Source organism: Dromaius novaehollandiae, chromosome 2, assembly GCF_036370855.1.
Source record: "Dromaius novaehollandiae isolate bDroNov1 chromosome 2, bDroNov1.hap1, whole genome shotgun sequence".
Classification (NCBI taxonomy): Eukaryota; Metazoa; Chordata; class Aves; order Casuariiformes; family Dromaiidae; genus Dromaius; species Dromaius novaehollandiae.
Window position 1 is genome coordinate 168596220 of NC_088099.1, and position 19681 is coordinate 168615900.

At 51.7% G+C, this 19681-nt stretch overlaps 1 protein-coding gene across 2 annotated transcripts in view; it reads left to right on the forward strand.

Annotated features, from left to right (window-relative positions):
• The first annotated feature begins 7084 nt into the window (after positions 1-7084).
• Positions 7085-19681, forward strand: part of ARHGAP39 (Rho GTPase activating protein 39) — a 150999-nt gene continuing 138402 nt past the window's right edge. For both annotated transcript variants that reach the window (XM_064507950.1, XM_064507951.1), the window contains exon 1: positions 7085-7261. In XM_064507950.1, coding sequence (XP_064364020.1) covers positions 7251-7261 — 11 coding nt within the window. In that variant the 5' untranslated portion in view covers positions 7085-7250. The remainder of the gene's footprint in view (positions 7262-19681) is intronic.

The following is a 19681-nucleotide window of genomic DNA, read 5'->3' on the forward strand; positions in this document are numbered from 1 at the left end:
TGTAGCTGGGGTGATCTTCCTCTTGCAGGGAGCTGGACTTCTGGTTTCCATCTCTCCTGCCCAAGGAGGTGGCCATGGCTGATGGCCTGGGCACTGGTGGAAGCCAGAGACAGCTGGGTTATCACCTGGGAGCTCCCATTGCATCCTGTGCACAGCCCCGCTGTACCCCTGCTTGCTGCTCAGCGAGGCAGCTCACCTTGGGAGAAGCCCCCCATGGTGCAGAGGGTAGTTGGAGCCCTCCTCTCTTGCTGTCCACACAGCCCAGGCCTGGAGTAGCAAGATGACCCCATATCTTCCCCTCATCACTCAGCAGGAAGCGCTGTGTCTGGCAGATCATCCAGATCCCTCTTCCACACACCCTGGAGAAGGGGTTGAGTTGTCCGTTCTCCGCTCTGTCTGTTCTCCTTGGGAAGTCAAGGGACCATCTCCGAAGTGAGGGCACAGCTCTGCAATTCTCTCCAGCAAGGGCTGTGCATAGCACTGGGGCTAACTGGGGCAGCCTGGTTGCTGCAGTTACTTTTTCCCTCTCCTGGGAAAGCTGGTCTCCAAAGTGGTCCTGGACCTATGCAGACATGCCAGAGCCATCCAGCCCTGGATACCAGGAGCATGGAAGTATGGACTGCATGAGCTTTGGCTGCCAAGGACTTGGCCACCCCTCACTACAGCTTGTGCAACTTAACAGTGGGATTCGGCAAGCCACGTTCCAGCGGGCTGTGTGGTGACCACAGGCTGGCTTCAATTCCTTCTTCATTAAGGGTTTGGAAATATCCCCTGTGGAGGGATCTTAAGTGAAGGACAAAGCATGATTATCTGTAACGCATGCCAGTTGCTCTTCACAAAGCTGGGACACATCTGTGCGATTTATGAGGGCAGCCCAGGACTGTCAGCATCCCTATGAGTTATCCTCAAGTTAAAAAACATGAGCTCCCAATTTTATTTGATCACTAGGTGTCTAAAGCTGTAAAAGGGCTTCCAAGTGTCATAAAACTTCATCTCTCTTCTTTGCCTACTCTCCGCAGGAAGTGTCTGCACAAGCCTTGCTTGAGGTGAAGGTGGTCCACCTGAATGACACAGCCCCAAACAAAACAAGCTGAGCATGTCACTCGCAGTGAGACATAGCTGACGACTGTGGCGCTGATGGAGCCAACCACATTGGGGCTGTCCCTCTCTGCTGGCGAGGCAGATACAGACTCATAGGGATCCCTTTACCCTTATGGGAACTGAACCTTCCCCGGTGCTGGAGCAGATTCCTTCAACCCATAAGGCAGATTCAGTCATAGCATTTTTCCAGCTCTAGACCAAATCCTTGGGCTCCCTGGAGTTGTCCTGCTATTAACCCCTTCTAGTGACAACCTCATGCTGCCCCAAGAGCATTAATTGCTGCTTCCGGACATCACTGGGTGTCTGGGGAATCAAGTCCTCATTTTCCCACAGCGTCACCAAGGCCTTTCTTACATGCCATCTCCAGGAGCTGAGCTGGGGTGGGGAAGCTCTGTTATCTCTGCTGTTTGCTAGGGAACAGGAGAGGCAAATGAAATGGTGTCTTAGGTCAAGAGCTGGTGAAAAGGTGATACCAGAGCTGCTGCTAGACTCAGATCTTCTAAACGCATCTCTGATGCTGTCCACTGCACCTGGAAAAAAGGTGCAGCCATTTCCCTTCCAGTAAGATGAAACCCAAAGAGATACAGAGACAAGGCAATGCCCAGCCTCCAGAGAGCCTGTGACAAACTCTTCTGGGTTGCCAATCCTTCTAGAGCAGGACCTCTCTGGGGGATCAGCATGCAACATCCCTAGCTCCGTCACCCTCCTCCCTCTTGGTGCTGCCTTGCTTCCTCCTCCGGGCTGGGCTGGTGCCTCTCCCGTGGGACCCACTGCTCTGGGTGGCTGGAGTAATGCTGGAGGCATCATCCCCCATGTCCCTCCACCAGAACGCAGTTGCCTGAACATGGGGCTGGGTGTGTAAGGACTCTAATCCCATCTTTCCAGATGTGGCTTAGTGTCTCTAGCCTTCTGCTCCCTGCCTCTCCCAGGCAGCCCCTCCACGGTGCCCACAGCTCATCGGTACGGTGCATTTTCCTGGGCTCATCAGCACCCAGTTCTGGGGTTTAAAAGTCTTTTTGCCGCAGGTAACGAGCAAGTCCTGGGCACTGTTTCTCCATGCCACCAGCGTGCAGGGTGCAATAGAGCCAGTCTGATCTGACAGCTCCATGCTCCAGAGAGCTTCCCATCTCAAATGCGTCTGACTTCTGCATCCTCAGCGAGACATCTCGCCTGCCATACCCAATGCACCACCCTTGTGCTTTTCAAAGCTCTTAGCTTTGCTGGCAAGCCCCAGGGATGTGCTGATGCATCTGTTCTTACTCTTTGAAATGACTTTTTATGGAAAATGAACAGACTTTTTTGTAAGTACGATTCTAAGAACTGTCATTTCCTTCCCTGAGCACCTAAACTGTGTTTTAGTGACACCGTAGGGACTGAAGATGCATTGTTTAAGTAATTACAGGAAGAGCTTTAAAATTCAACAGTTTTCACGATCAAAAATGGGTCCAGGTAGTCACATTTCTGTTGGGTTAAGAATTGCAGGTCACCTGTGTCTTTCAGAGCACTGCTGACACTTGTGGCAGTGTCCCAAGCCTCTCGCTCTCTGCTGCACTGAAAGCGCCAGCATCCAGAGTCATGGGAAACAATGAAATATCCTAATTTCAGTTTACAGACACAGAGACAGATAAAAAGTTGTAAGCATGGTTAAAGGATTCCTCTGTTCCTCTGTGATCAAAACCAGAAGACTTCTAAAAATGACTCATACTTTTTAGTTGAAATCCCACTGTTTGAGGTAGAGAGGATAAATATCTGATGACTGTCCACGTTCAGTCCTTCTGCTTCATATTCAGACACGTTTATTTAGAAACCTCTTTCAAATCTTAATGGAGTGAAGTGTGTGAAGCTGTGTGTCTGGACTCTGTGTTATCAGCTGAACTTTGCTCGCCGCAGTATTGATTCCAGAGTGGCTCAGTGACGTGTCATATGCTCTTTTCCCAGTGTGCCAACCCCCAGCGGTGCCTCCAGCCTGCTCTTGAAGACCCTCTTTCCAGGGACAGGTTGGACACAGACCTCGGACTGGGTGGCCTCTGCTGGCATTAGCAGAAGCTGCCTCCCAGCACTGCCCCTTCCCTGCCAGGACGCAGTGCTGACAACGTCCAGCCATGCACAGTTGCTCTGCAAATACACAGCAAGTCCAGCCCTGCCGGGCGGACGCAGGACTAACCACACGGTGTGGCTCAGGGCTTGCTCCCGCTCAGGAGATTTGGCCTTTTGGAGCCACAGCAGCACTGGCGTGCAGAATGAACTCAGCTGTGCTGGAGGCTGGTCCCGTTCCTAGCAGAGGGCTGCTGGGACCACGGCAGGTTTCCAGAGTGGTTGTTCATCCTGTCTCCAGCCGTGGCTACTCCCTCTTGCCACTGTCAAATCAATTGTGCTTGGCTGTGGGACCCAGAGGTCCCCTCTCCCAGCTTGATGTAGGTGGGAGGAGAGGAGAAATGGCCCATGAAAGGGAGAAGAGCCAAAAAGGACATTTCTGATAGTCTCACAGATTCTCACCTCATGGGGAAGCTGTCCACAAGACCCTTCGGACAGTGTGAGACAGACTGTGCAGTTGAGAAGAGTAGAGCTGAAGGAGAAATGATGTTCTATGTGAGACCTGACATGAGATGCACCTGATGAGCCATTAGAGGCAGAAAAGCCTGCCAGAAATCAGGGGTTCAGGCTGACTGGGAGGCTGCCTGGCTCAATTTGTCCATCTTGCTTCTAACAGCAATGAGAGGTTGGAGCTGGTCCCTAGAGTAACGAGTGCCATCAGCAGTGGCATGGTCACATAATTCTTTCCTTCCAAATCATTTACTTTCTCCTCCCTCTTTTTGACAAGGTGTGGATGTAAAGACCAAACTTAAGCCTGGGTGGGTTGTGCACTATGCTCCCCTTCAGGACTGGGCTCTCTCAGGGGAGCCCACAGCCCCGTGAGGATGATGTGCAGGTGGGCTTGCGTGGTCATGACGCACATCATGGTATCGTCATCCTTCCGCAGGGTGCAAACAGGAGCGCAGAGAAGAGAAGATCCATCACTGGGGTGGCTAACAGACACCTGCTTGTGCCTGCTGTGGCACTGCTGTCCCGGTCAACTTTGTGGCTCTTGAATGGGAGGAAGGATTCACCACCAGCCAGCGGTGATCCCTCAGGTTTGGATGCAGGCATGAGTGTTGCGGGGGGAGCAGGGAGGCACCCAGCTGCGTGTAAAGCCCCTCGTAGACACCCTGACTCTTACCCACCAGACAGCCGGCGCAGGAGACTGTGTGATGAGGACCTGCATGAGTGCAGTGTCGGGGGATGGATGAGCTGCTGGGGCACTAAGTGGCCTCACTGCAATCTGGGCTTTGCAGGAGCAGTTGCTGCTTGGAAGCATCTGCTAACTCCAGACCCAACCTTCCAGGCACCTAATACCCAAGAGCTGGTAAATGATCATTTTTGGGTGCTTAAAGCCACCAATGTGCAGCAGAGCAGCCTTGCTGAGACATGCTGCAAGGTCAAGGACATCATGGGGGACCTTGAACCGAACCAGGCAAGGTGGGGACAGTGGCTGAGTCTTTTTTGGTGACGAAGCTGTTCCAGTCACCCATTTTCAACTCCGTTTCCCAACAAGTCTAGCAATCCCTCAAAACAGGTTCTAGTCGTCACCGGGGCAGGTTTCTGCCATGCCTCGTGCTGTCCTCAAATTGCTGACCAAGGGGTAACGTCCCTGCCAAGAGCCTGTGGCCACCACAGTGCGACCGTCGTGCTAGTCTCCATGGTGCCAAGGTGTCCCTGGCCTGATCCAGGGCCTGCCGGTCTCAGGCTTGTTGGGAGATACCACAGGGTTTTCTGGGCACATCCAGAGCGAGCAAAGCGTTTCCAGAAAGCAGAGCTGTCACAGCTGAAGAGCAGGGCTCCCACCGGCCGTGACAGCTCCGGGTTCATTTTCCAGCCCGTTGGGGCCTGGGATGTCTCTGACCATCAGCTCTTCCTCCACCTTGAACATCGCACGTTGCAAACGATTACACTTGGGGACAACCAGCACAACCTCGGCTGCTGTTCTGGTTGATTTTGCAAGCGCAGATTCTCCCCATCCCAGCGGACGTGTCCTCCTCACGTTGCTGTGGGCAGCTGTCACCTCCCCGAGCTCCGCTCTGGCAGCAGTTGGGCACCAGGCACCTTCCCCTGCTTCCGTTCGTCGGCACGGCAGTAATTCACGTCTGCCGAAAGCGGTGCGGAGAGACCGGGCGTAAGTGGAGACAAAGGCAATGATTTGTATCGCGGCAGGGTGCCGTGAGGGAGCGGGAAGTGCTCTCTCATTCTGCATAAATCTCACTAAATTGAAAACATGAATAATAATAATAATAACAACAACAGCCTGAAACTAAACGGTTGTGTAAAAATGAGGCACGTAAATCTGGAGCGGCAGGAGGAAGCGGCCGCGCCGCGGAGCGCCGTCCCTGCCTGCGCTCGGGCTCCCGCAAAGCCCCGTCGCCCGTCCCCGCGGCGCTGCCCAGGGAGGCAGAAATTTGGCAGAAAAAGGCCATTTCGGGAGCGGGTGAAGGTCATCTGGTGAAGAGGCGCAGGGGGAGTGAGGCCGGCGCCGAGCTGGGGGTCGGGGCGCTGGGGGCCATCTGACCCCGCTGCACTGGAGCACCGGGGTGGGGGCTCGGGTGGGAATGGGGGGGCAGGTAATGGGGGGCAGCGTTGGGGGACGTAGGGGGCAGATATAGGGGGTGTTGGTGCAGGGAAGAAGGGTGTGGGGTGAAAGTATGGGGGACGTGGGGGCAGGTGTGGGGTGCAGGTGTGGGTCAGGGGTGCAGGTATGGGGGAAGTGTGGGGCAGGTGTGGGGTGCAGGTGTGGGGCAGGGGGTGCAGGTATGGGGGATGTGTGGGGCAGGCGTGGGGATGCAGGTGTGGGGGCAGGTATAGGGGTGCAGTATGGGCCGAGGGGTGCAGGTATGGGGCAGGAGGTACAGGTGTGGGGCAGGGGGTGCAGGGGCCGTGCCTGTGCGTGTGCTGTGCAGGCCCTGTGCACACGTGTGCTGCACCGGCGGTGTGCAGACGCCGAGGGCGTGCAGGGTCTGTTCCTGCACAGCGTTTGTACGAGTGCACGTATGCAGTGCGTTTGCACGTGTGCACGGATGTGCAGGGTGTGCATGGGCACGTGTGTGCGACGCGTATCTACGTGTGTTTTTGCGTGTGTGTGTACACGCGCATGCCCTGTGTGCAGCGCGTGAATCTCTGCACATGTGCATGCAGTGTGTGTGTGCACCGTGTCCATGTGTGCACGTGTGTTTGTGTACACGTAGGGACATGGAGTGCCTGTGCATGCAGTGTTTGTGCGTGCAAGTGTATATAGGTACCTGCCCTGCACGGTGTGCAGTGTGTATATGTGCGTACATGGGTGTGGAGCGTATGTACGAATACATCCGCATATGCATTTTGTGTGTGTACATGTATGTGCACTATGTGCATGCCCACACGCATGTGCACTGGTGTGCATGTGAATGCACCTGCATGCACACCGTGTACATGCACATATGCACGTGTGCACCGGCACCGTGCGTATTTGTGCACTGTGCACATATATGCGTGTGCACCTGCACACTCCGCATGTGTGGGCACGTGTGCACCGTGCTTAGACGTGTGTGTGCATGCACAGACGCTGTGAGCGTGCCCACGCGTGTGCGCCGTGCGCGTGCACGCTCCCCGCAGCCCCGTGCACCCACGTGCCCCTCGGCAGCAGAGTGCGCATGCGCACGCCGCCCTGGCCAGCACACGCATGCGCACGCCCCTCCGCACGTGCGCGCCGCGCGCGGCCACATGCGATGGCCGCGGGCGTGCACAGGCACGTGCAAGCGCGCGGGGGGGCGGGGGCGCCCCGCGGAGCACGCACGCGCGCCGCCCGCCCTGCCGGGAACTACCGCTCCCGTGAGCCCCCGCGGCGCCCGGCGGGGCGGGGCTGCGGGGGGGCGTGGCCGCGGCGCGGGCCCCGCCCCCGGCGCCGCTCCCCATTGGCGGCGCCGCCGTTGTCGCTGGTGACGGCGGGACGCGGCGGGGCCGCGGCGCGAGCGCCGGCCTCAGTCGGCGGCGGGCGGCCGCGGGGAGCCGCACGGGGCCTGGGGGCGCCGGGGCCATGGGCGGCCGCGCCGGGGCCGCCGCCGAGCGGTAGGGCCGCCGGGAACATGGCGGAGAGGTGAGAGCCGCCGCGGCGCGGGGGGGGGGTCGGGGTCTGCCCAGCCCCCCCGGGCCCATCCCCGCCGCTGTGGGGCGCCGGGGGGGGGGCCTAGCCCCGGGGGGGGAGGGGGTGCTGGACCCCCCCCACCTCCTTCAGGAGGGCGTTTGTATCCCCGGGGAGGGGCGTGGGGGGACCCGCCCCCCCCCCCCGTTGCCCCTTCGTGGGGTGTTTGCGCCCCTTGGGCTTTTGGGGGGGGAGGGGGGGTTTCCCCGCCTCGCCCTTCCTTGCCCCCCCCCCCCCGCTGGGTGTGACCCCCGCCTTGATCCCCGTGGGGGGGTTGGGGGTGCTGCCCCCCCCCCCCCCCCCGCGGGGCTGGGTCGCAGCCCGCCCCCGCTCCCCATAGGGGTTCCGGGAAGGGGGCTGGGTGTCCGCCCCCCCTCCGTGGCTGCGTCGGGGGTGGGGGGAGGCTGGACCCACCCCCGCGGCTCCCTGCGGGTGCGCGGAGATGGGGGGCTGGCTCCCAACCCCCCCCCTGCTTCCCGGAGGGGCGGCAGCCCCGCCCCGCTCCCTCTCGGGGTTTTGGGGGGCTGTGGAGGGGCTGGAGCCGCTACCCTGCTCCCCGGGGGTGCACGGGGGGGTTGGAGGGGCTGGGTCCCCCCCCCCACCCTGCTCTGGGGGGAGCGTTGGGGGGTTACGGAGGGCTGGGTCCCCACCCTGCTCCCCGTGGGTGCCCTGGGGGGCTATGGGGGGGGGGGCTGGATCCACATCCCCCTCTGCTTCCCATGGGTGCCCTGGGGGCTTTAGGAGGGGCTGGATTCCCCCCACCCCAACACTGTGGTTGCTTGGTGGGGGGGGGGGGTTAGGGGTTGGAGCTCCTTCCCCCCCTCCCCAACCTGCCATGGGTGCCCTGGGGGTTTTTTTTAGGGGCTGAATTCCCCCCCCCCCCCAACCTGCTCTGGGTGCCCTGGGGAGGGGGGATTAGGGGCTGGATCTCCCCCCCCCCCCCCACCTGCTCTGGGTGCCCTGGGAGGATTTAGGGGCTGGATCTCCCCCACCACCACCTGCTGTGGATGCCCTAGGGGGTTTTGGAGGGGCTGGATCCTCCCCATCCTACCTTCCCCCCCCCCCCCCCGCCGTGGGGTGCAGCAGGGAGGTATTTGTAGGGAGGTGTGAGGTGCGGCAGGGCGAGGGGTGCGTGGGGGGGACGGGTGGTGTCCGGTGGGTGGGGATGCTGGGATGCGCCGGCAGCGGTGCCGGGGAAGGGCAGGGGCGAGGATGGGTCCGCGCGATGGGGGGCACCGGTTTTTGGGGTGGGGGGGGGGTGAGAAAGGGCCGAGTTGCGGTGTTTGTGCTGGAACGGGTTTTATTTATTTCGCGTGTGCGGTGGGTGTTTTTCTCTCGGCTGCGCGCTGCTCTGCTGCTTTCCCAGACCTGCATTCTCCGGCTGCAAAAACTGCAGGATGGGATTTTTTTTTTTCCTCCTCCTTTCCTTCACGATACCGGTTTAATCAACCCTCGGATGACCTCTACAGATAAACCCACAGCTGCCGGGCTCCAGTGCCTCACCTGGCACATGCAGCTGGGTCGGCTTAAAAAAAAAAAAAAAAAAAATTTAAATCAAATAAAAAATGAACAAAATTTGGGGAGCTTTTGTGTGAGCTCCCGAGTACCCGAGAGCAGCAGGTGGCTTGGACAGGGTGTACCTCCGCCTGTGCGTGCGTCTGCACCGGTAGTGAATTAGGTGTGGCGTTGTGTTTCAGCGCGTCCGGGCCGTCGGGCCCTCATACGCGGCAGTGGTTGCTCCACTGCTCCCCGTGGCTCCTTGGCTGATCTCCTCCATGAAGCACGTGCCCGGGCGGTAGCTGCGGCTCAGCGTTGATACACCACATGATCATTAAAACAGCGTGATTGCACCTTGCTGAAAAATCTGTCGCCTTCATTTGCGGAGATGTCGAGAGCTAATTTCTTTGGTGCTAGGGGGAACCAACACCCTCAAGATTCAATCATCTGGCTTCTGAAGACTGTCTAGCTGCTGACTTTGGGGAGGGTGGGGGAGGCTGGCAGCGCTTTGTATTTGGTGCTCGTGGATGTGAATTATTCTGTGGATGCGAGATGTTGGCTCTAGCTGGGCTTACGCCCGCAGGATCCAATCTCACGTTGGCTGATAAATGCCTCTTGCAGCTCTGTTGTCGAGTATTGTTCCATGGCTGTCACTCGGTTTTGTTTGCAAAGTGAGAAGCTACTTATTTCTTCCCCGTCGTTTCAGATGGGTGCGGGGGGGGCTCACGGTGTCTGGTGGTGTTGCCCGTCCTCTACTCAAGGGGAAGCATAGACATCTGCCATGCCAGTGGGGATTTTGCAGATCCTTGTCCATCAGCACCGGAAGGCAGTGATTTCTTTCTGCCTGTCTTGGCCAGTATGCGCACTCAGCTGATCAGGAGCTGTCTTCTCTGCCTGAAATTTGGATTAATCTAACTCTGTGCCGGAGTTTGAATCCCTGGTGGCAGTGCACCTAATTCCATCGGTACCTGGGGTGGCTCTCAGGCCTGAATCACTGTCTGATGTTAATCTCAATGATTTGGGTTATGCTAATACCCATGGAACAGAGAATTTCGGTACCCTTCCTCTGGGAGGGAAGGCATGTGTTGAGGCCCTGCCTGCCTAGTGAAATCTTTATTCTGATGCTTAAGGAGCTGCTGACGGGGTGCTTCCCACCGAAATCTTTGGTTGTTGTATTCTTCCTGCAGCAGATCAAGACAAACCAAGGTTTAGCCTGTTTGTGAGCCATATGTCTTCATGTAGCTCTCTTCCAAAGAAGCTGGAGATGGGTTCAAAGGAGCTTTTCAAGAAGGCTGCTAGCAAGACATCAAGTCTAGTCAGTGCCTTAAAAATAGAGGAGGGAACAAACTTGCTGTCCTTCGGGTAGAACTAGTGTTGCTGATATAAGAGTGCCTGAAAAATGCTTGCAGCTGAATTCCTGTGATTTATTGTTAACTTCACTTGAGGTGCCTATAACTGTAATTCCTGGGTATACTCTGCGTAGCTTAAACTAGGTCATTAACTATCCTAAGAAGAGGAGCAGAAATGCCAGTCTCCTGTAACCTGCAGCTTCGCAAGGGAGGAGATGCAGCCAGTTGGCTGGGAGCCCAGAGCTTCCTAGCTTGCAGCTGAATAAAAGGTGGGTGAATGGATGCAGTAGGGTAGGTTAAATGTATGTCATTTGGGTACCGGCTCTTCTCTGAGAGCCCTCTGCTTTTCAGTACTTTGGGACTTGCTACCGGGGTACCGTATCTTGCTATTGGGAGCACGGAGGGGTTGGAGAAGGAGAGGAAGGCTGCTCAGGGCCTGGACTGCTGGAGGTTGTCCGAATAATGACTGATGCTTCATTTTCCGAAGAGTTTTACTGATGCCGATGGCAGCGAGCACGTGTGATTTGCTGTCTCCGTCCTGTTGGGACAGGAGCCACTTCCCGCGCTGGTTGCAACCACTAAGTGGCTTTTATGGTTAGCCCTAAACAGCTGCTGCAGTTGTTAAACTAACAGTGATGGTGGGTGTGATCTCGGCCAGCTTTATGAAGATTGATGAAGATGCGTTTATGCAAGCTAATGAACCTGCCAACATAAGAATAGTGAGATGCTACAGGTTGTATTGATAACAAGGCAGGCTTTTTACTCTGATTTAAAAATATATCCCTTCTGGCTTGCTCATCCCAGACTACATTGGCTGTTTCAGACCTGCAATTGCAAGATATAATTGTGTGAGCAATAAGATAGCGTCATCTTGAAGCAACAGAGAGTATAGGGCCTCGACCTGATTGCTGAAGAAGCTTCTCCAGCCTACCAGCTAGTTATAGGTTTTCCAGACACTTTAGGTATTATGGTCAAACCCTAGGTCCTGTATAAAACATGTACACAAACTCATATATATATACACACACACTTATGTATGTATGTACATTCTGTATCTACTGCCTGTTTTTCCAGATGCCCAACTTCTGAAAAATGGAAAAGTAACAGCTATACGTGTGCAATTGGTTTGACATCAGACCTACTGAGCATGTGTTGTCAAACTGCTCTGTGCAAGAGTAGCGCGGCTCCGCTGCGCATGCAGTGAGTGTGGGCAAAGTCTCATGGACCTGATGCATTTTGTCTTACTTGACTCCTCCCAGAGCTGCTCTTCCACCTCTTTAATATGAAAAGCTGGTGAAATCCGGGACCATCCCAACAACCTGTCTGTGCATATCTGTCTTTAGAACTGTGGCTTTCATCAGTTGAAACCTTGTCTTATTCCCTGTGGCTGTAATATCTTCCCCTCACCCCCCTCAATTAGGACTTGGAGTCTCCAAAATCCTTAAGCTGGTCCTAGCAAGATGAGGGAAATCCAGGCTGTGTGTTGGGCACTTCCTGCCAGACTGAACTTTGTTGTGAAACCTGTCTCCCTAGAGAAATGGCAGAGCCTTGTCTAAGCTGAAGTATTTCAGCTTAGACTGGATAAGGCATCAAAAATGTATCCTACGGGCCAACCCTACCCTTCTTTGGTAGGTAGATGGAGCAGGTCTGTTGCATCATGTAGCCCCTTTCTGGGTGAGCCTGATGATGTGAAATGCTTCCGAGAACAAGATGATGCTCCAGGCAATGAGTTGTGCTCAACTTCATGCTTGTTTGAAGGCTGTGCGAGGTGCTATCTTGGAGGCTTAAGTGAATCCAGTGGTCTGTACCTGGATCTGAAGGTGTCCTACTTTGATCTTGAGCAAGTCCCTTAAGCTGCATGCCGTTGGTGGCATCATCACCTGGTGATTGCAGCTCAGTGTTAGTGGAATTTGAGGTCTTGAGCACTAGAAACATGCAGCATATTGGTGTAAACAGCCTGCCTACAAAGTAATCGTTTTAGATAGTCCCAGCGGTGCCCTGTTGTGGCTTCTCTTCATTCAGGTCCACTGATTTGGCTATTATCTATGTTGGGTCAGCATAGCTAGTTTCTTCTGACTTCTCTACCTGTACGTAGGCTGGTTGAGCCAAAGATTCAGGGCAAATCTTTCTGAGTTAATTCTAGGTACAAAGAAACTATCATCTAGACAGCAGACATAGTGTCTCAGGAGCAGTGTCTTGGTCTGGCCAACCTCTTAATGCAAGATAAGACAAGTTCAGGTAACATGCGTTTCTCAAGCCATTCCATGAAGCTACTCTTCATATTAAGTCCAAAGACTTGTGGCACTTTTTCCTCTACTGAAAGATGTGGGTTTTGGAAGCTCACCTCTAGTAACTTGTGAATGTACATGATTTAAAAAAAGAACAAAAAACCCCAACAACCTTTAAACAAAAACCCACAAACCAAAACAAAACCACTAAATACAGCAGAAAAGTCTCTAGTGACTGGGCTGATTCCAGGAGTAAAATTTATGTAGGAACTAGTAGGACTGCGACTTCCCTTACACCATCGTAGAGCTGTTCAGGGGACTGGCTCTAGCGTGATGGATGATTAATCATTAGGTATAAGATTTTTAGGCTTGACTGTAGCCGCTGTCACTGTACAGCAGCATTCAACCCATGTATTTTCATGGCATGCTTATTTGGATATTTTTGCCCCAGACAGTAAATACCAGCAAGAATTTCATTTTGGCTCCTGTTTAAGATCATTAAAAATGTTACAATAACCTCTTCCCTCCAGTGTGTTTAAAAAATAATTTATTGTTCCTGTCTTCAGCAGCCTCTTGCATTTTTGCTTCAGTGATTATTTCCTTACATGCTCTAGATAACTCATTGAACCTAGACCTCTCCTCTTCATTTCCTGTCTCTTCCCTCTGCTGTAATACTTTTTTCCTCTTTTTTTTTCTTCTCCTTCTCCACTTTGCACCTAATCTAGGCTGGCTATTTTTAAATTCTGGTTGCCAAGAAGCAAGCTAGGGATAAATCTGCTCCAGGTGTGAAGGGAAAGAGCTGGTGTTCTCTGTACCACACCCTTTAAATCAGTTCTTACTCCTTAAAGAGCTTGTAGGAGCCCCCAAAGCTGGCTTTCTCAGTTCACCACCTTCTGGCTGGTGGTGCAAGAACCACGTTGTCCTCTCATGATGGGAGGGAAGTTTTCACAAACAGCTCAGTAAGAGGCAGTTCCCATGGATGCCCCTTTTTTAGGGAGCCGAATACATTGCCCTGACTTCCAGTGCTGTCCCAGCTGGTTTGCAGGCAAATGGCTCTCATCTCTGTGCTCTTCAAATGAAGAATGGAGGGAGGGGGAGATTTTTTCAAATTGTTAAAATATTTTTTAAGCAATAAATGCGAAGGAGATGCGAACAGGCAGAGTGGGCTCATTAACTGTGACGTGTGGTAACCCAGCGGTGTAATTTAGAGAGCAGAAGCCACTACTCCTGCAGCGAAAGATGTGGTATTTTTTGATTGTTGATTAACATCTCATAAAACTTGCAGCAAATGAGGCCTGAAATGGACTGTCAGGGTGAGGAGCCTTTGCTTATTGTATTTTACAGGCGGTGGGATGCTAGAAGGTTTTGTTCCCCAATTGAACGTTGATTGGAAGTTATGCTTCTGGCATACGTACAGCAGAGCTATTTGACTTCTGGTTAATGTTAAAGTTTGGTCATCAGTGCTGACTTCCAGATACAATTTGACCAAGAAGCAAGCCTTTTCTGGGAAAGAGAAGGGGGAGTGCATGGAGCGAGGGGTTGGTGGTGTCTGGATTTGAATGTGGTGTGGAAGGACGGGTGACTGGGGGTTTCTAGTGCTATGGCTGATGGTGACTTGTAGCAGTTGCTACCTAACCTATAACTTAAAGATGGTTTGCAGGCTGCCTTTGTCTTATGGCAGTGCTGTGCACTGGGGGACTGTGAAATACAGCAAAATCCTCAGCAAACACTGGATAAAGACGTAATGTTGCATACTGCAACTTCAGATTCCTGACACCCCATCATGCTGGGGATGGATGTGCTCTGCAGCCTCCCTCATCTGCAACTTTTCCAACCCAGCTGTTGATGAGGTGCAATGTGAATTCCCATGCTCTGTGCAGTGTCAGTAATACTTTTTCCTCTTAATGCACCTGTCCTGCAGTTATTCTTGTTAATACTACTGCTTTACCCCTTCTCCTATGTGAACACTGCACAGATGTGAATGTCAGCTTGTCATCCTTCGTTCCCAATCCTACACGTGGGAGGTGATGAGGACCTTGCTGTGTCAAAGGGATCTTAGCCCTCTGGACTGTGAGTGGTTTTGACCATGCAGTCATCTTTGCTCCCTTTTTACCATTAAGGAGCATAGGGAATGACTGAATTCAAGATAGGTACATTCCTTATGGTGTAGCCCTTATAGAAAACAAACATATGTCTGGTCCATTTTTGCTCTTGTCAGAGGCACGGTTTCCGGCCTGCCTCTTCCTGAGGTGATGACATTTCTCTGTCTGCCTCGCTGCATTTTTATTGATCTCCCTCTCCGCTCTGCGCTCTGCTTGAATGTAAATGACTTCCACGGGCAACGTGTTTGGAAAGCCAAGCTCTTTGCCATCTAGAAATGTTACTTACTCTCTGAATTGAAGATATAGCATTATGATTGTATTGATCTTTCTGTAGCACTTCTTGCAAGGCCTCGGAGCACTTCACGCGTAGCTGGTAGGGATCGTCGCATTAGACAGAAAAGTGCAATCACCTATTGACTGGAATATGGCAGTTTCCACCGTAGAAGAGAAGGATGGGCACTAGAGTGTATTTGGATAAGCAGTGGAATTTAGGCTGCTACAGTCTATCCATGGGGTGTTTGGACAAATAGTCTCTCTTAAGGAGTCTAAATCCTTTAAAGACTACAAGTGGCTTGTGGTCTCTGAAACAGCTACACGTTGTCCCTGGCAGCGTGCAAAGACGCTGAGTTACGCATGGACTCAGAAGGGAAAACGCTGCTTGAATAGCCCGTCTTGCCTGCTTTCAGTATGCTGGGGTTTGTTGGCATCAATCTGTTAAATTACTCATGTTGAGGAACATATCCCAGGCTGGTCAAGCAGAGCACACGCGCGGGGCTTTGGATGATGCATGGATGTTTCATCAACTTCATTAGTAATTAAGCTGGCTCTTAAGTACCTTCTGAATCCTGTTGCTGTTCTGAAGTTGACTGCATATTACGGAGCTCTGCTTTATAAGCGTCTTTGCACCCTTTAATGTGTGCATTTGTGAATCCATATCCCCTCAAAGGTAGGAGTAGGCAAAAAACTCCGTACAGCCCTCTGCATGTTCTCGGTGCACTGCAACCACTCGGCTTTTTTAAAAAATAAATAAATAAAACACAAATGCATCTTGCTCTGGCACCACTTAATGTGGTTAGGAACATTTGGGAAGAATTACAAGAAACACCAGGCAGAAAATCGACATTTGGAACAGAGCAGTTGAGGGATTTGGGTGCACACGCTGAATACATGTGTCTGACCAAATCGGCAGGCTCCCAGACGCGTGCGGTTTTCTTCCACTTCCCAGAAAAGCAGTGGGGTTTGGGTGAAACGAGCACAGAGGGGATTGTTTGCGGAGGCTGCTGGACTCTGATTCCTTGCTTTGCATCTACTTGACTAAGCATGACCTCCACTACTTGCTGCTTGGGGTTTTTGAGCTGAGCTCATGTTTCAGCACTTGCTGGAGTTAAATCCAGTTGCTATGCAGAGACAGGCTGTGTGCGAGGGGAGAAGAGAAGGTTATTTCCCACAGTCCCTGGAAGCCTGCGCTGCTCTGGGTATTGCAAAAGGGAGTGTGTGGGTGGGGACCAAGAGGTTTCTCAGGTCACAGTAGCTGCCCAGTACTTCTGATAATCGTCTCCCAAGAATATCCGCAGCGTTGGCAGCTGAACACCTAAAGGAGTGGTTCACGCAGCAAGCTTGCTTTTTAGTGTAACCTTCTCTTCCAAGATGAGAAGGAGACTGAGGTATGAGAGATTTGAATCCTGTCTGGTCTGCAACGTTCCCAGGGAGTTTATTGCCTTTCTCCTTCATGGCAATATATCTTGATGCTTATTGTGAAAGGCAATACTTTCTTTACCTCTCAAGTTGCCAGATACCTTTCCCATTGACCTCTATGTAAAGCCTGCTCTGGAGTAGCTGAGATTTGACTGCTCTTATTCTACGCGGCATCCAGGATTAAAATCAAAGCCCTGGAATTGTTATATAACAATTTAGTCCTTTTTCTGCCAGGATCTGGGGAGATGAGGGAAGGTGCTGCTTTGATCCCTTGCCCTGGGCAGGATTTGCTGTTCAGAAGGATCTCTAGGGGTATGGAGAGGGACGGACCAAGGACAGGGCCCTACGGGTACACTTCTGTAGAGGACAGCAGGCAAGCGTGTTTGCTCTGCGTATGCTCCGAGCCGGCTTGCTTGCAGTCCAGCTCTGGTGGAGAAGTCGTGCAAGACCAATGGGGAGGTGCTGGGCCTCGGCAAAGCTGATCGACTTGGGCTCTGCCTCGGGAGGCCAGGATCATGCTGTTTTCTGGGTTGTAGCGGGCTCGGTTTGGGCAGGGCTCTCCCAGGCTGACCTACAATATCCTGTGCGGATGATGTGAGGATTGAGTAGCTTACGTCATGATGAGCGTGGTCCTAATTGAGTGGCTTGATAAAACTGAACAGCGGGCAGGAAGAGCGTACAGGAATCTCTTAATTTTTTTTCAATTTCAGATGAAACTGGCTCTCTTCCCCCCAACCCCAACTGCAGAGAGCTTTCAGATTCCTTCTTTCACCTTCTGTGCCATTTTGAAGAGATGCTGTTGAAGCTGTCAAAGCTCCCAATAGCACTGCTGTAAGGCTGTAAGGCAAAATTGCAAATGAATACATCAACACGGCTTTCATTTAGAAGCCCTTTTTTTTCCCCTTCTAGTTCTGCATATCTAACATCTCCTTAACGTCACCTTAGTAATCTATATTGTAGTGTGACTGTTCAGTGCGGTATATTGTCTCCTGCATGAAAGTAGGGTGGAGCATGTGTTTGAAAAGTGTACCATTCCCCCTCCCTCCCCCCCAAAAATAAAACCCTTGTGGTTTAAAGAACATCTTTGCATGTTTTCTGTCTTGAATCTTTTTTTTTTTTTTTTTTAAGAATGAAGTTCTCTAGGTTTTTGTTCAAGGTAAATAATTTGCCTAGAACTTCAAACCATGACAAGCGCCTCTGCAGTAATTATTTTTTTGTCAGACTTGAGCTTGCCTAAACAATGCACCTTTCTTCATGAGCTGGATGGGAGAGAGCTGTGTGGACAGGGCTCTTTATTACAGATAGAGGCAGAAATAGGTTCTGTGGGAAGAGAAGACTCACTCTGAAGGTATTGAATAGGGCTTTAAAGCCAATGCCTGCCTTAAAATCTGTTCTAGAGATTCAACAACTTGATCATTACAGCTTTTCTTAAGAACAGATTGTTTCTTGGTAAGCCCCTGCATATCTGCATTGCTTCTGATCATTGCCCACCAAGAGAGCCACCATCACTAGAAGCAGAAGTAGTACTAGGGAGCTACTGTGACCTCAGAAGTCTCTTGTTCTCCACCCACATGCTCCATTTCCCTTTTTTCCCCCGTACTGTGGGATGGCCTTCCAAGCTGAAATAAGAGTCCTAACAAGAGCAGCTCCCCTTTAATTGTCTCAGCAGTGTCAAGAAATAGGTTCTTATATTGGAGGATGAAAAGTCAGGCCTGGGAACAAGGTTGACTGTTTGCAAGCTTAAGATGGAGCACAGGATGAGGTTGGAGAAGGCTACAGAAGGAATATAGGGTACCGCAGTGGGGGATAACAGGGTGGTTTTGTTGTCTCTACCACCACACACACCTCCTTCCAGTTTGTCTTCAGTAAAGACAACCCTCCGAACAGGAGACTGATGCAAACCCTTGGTTGAAACCAAGCTTGGTGTGCAGGAGGAACAGGTTCGGCAGCAGCACCCTCCGTTGTGTGATCCGTCTGTGTAGGAAGCATCTGATCCAGATCTAAGCCACGGGTTATGTTAGTCTCACTGTGGCTGCCTCGTTTCCCCTGGCTGATGCTGATACGCATACTTCTGAGTGTCAAAATCAAAGATGGTTAGAGGTGGTTCTTCAAAACATGAAGGAATGTGTGGCTAGAGTTTATGGGCGGTGACTATCTGTTTTGGCTGCAGTGCTTTTGTGAACAGTCTTGCTTGAGCCTGCCTGAATATGGATGAGCTTTTCTTCAGCTTTTGCCCATGCAGCACTGCAGGCATTATTTGCCTCTGTTCCTTGAGCATGTTTCTGTAGTGAATCAAAGTATCTTACAGGCAAATGGAGAAGGTCTGTAGGCCATCTGAATACTGAGACGCCTATCATTTTAGTGATAGGGAAAATATAAAAATCTGTGTGTATACTTTTGGCATACTCCTGGCATTTTTCTCTGTCTATGGCTAGAATGCATGTAAAAATGTACTTGCAGGCAATACTGTATAAATTTTCCTCTATGGAGCAAAAATATTTTTCATTAAGCCTTTTAACTAGGGAGAAAGCAACCTTTTGGGGTGCAGTTTAGCAAGAATACCTGCATATTTGTAGTGGCTGAGTAGACTTGCTTTATAGGTCTTATATCTCATAATGTAACTGCATGCTTCAAAGCACCCTACCATTAGCTGATGACAACAAGGTGATACTTCAGCATGGGAACATACTTGCTTTGTATTAGCATGGAGAGCTGCAAACATTCATAGCTGCCTGGACAGTCAAACCTGAAACAAGAATTCATTTTAGCATCCTGGGGTTAGATGCTACAAGTTTCAAAGCTAAATAGCCTTAGCTTAAGAGAAATCCTTCTCCAATCCAGATCCCACTGCCAAGACTTTAGTTTTGATTCCTTTGGTTGTTCACTTGCACAGAAATGAAAGATGCAGAATACCAAAATGGGGAAAATTGAGGAGTGGAAAGGAAGGGCTGTGAGATAGATAGCAGGTGTACTTAATATGCTAGTGCTGTGATGAAAGCACAGATGTCCTGGAGCTGTGTGATTTTGTTCTGTTCTGGAGACCTTGCAAGGTAGGAAATGGGGCGTGCAGAGGATAGAGGGGAAGACTGCAGATCTGTGCACTGAAGTAATTAAAGGTTTTCAACAACTCTCTTATGTCTCCTCCACCCCTATAACTATGATATGAGTGCTTGCTTTCTCTTTTCCTTGTGCATTTCAGAGTGATCCTGTATGGTAGAAATCATTTAAATCTCAAGATTATCTCAGGTTTTCAGATCTCATCCGATGGCGGGCCATTGGCTTTGGCATGTGTACGGCAGGAAGCAGACTGTCACGTAGTACTTTAATCTTGTCTCCAGTCATTCAGCTTAATTTTGCATGGTTATCGAGATCTTGCCTAGCATCAGAATCTTTTTTTTAATAAAATGCTGTCTTAGCTCTAGAATATTTTTCCTTGATTCTTCAGTACATTGACAACTTCAAAGTCAGGACTGTAAGTGCTGACTTTCAGTTCTGAATACAGGC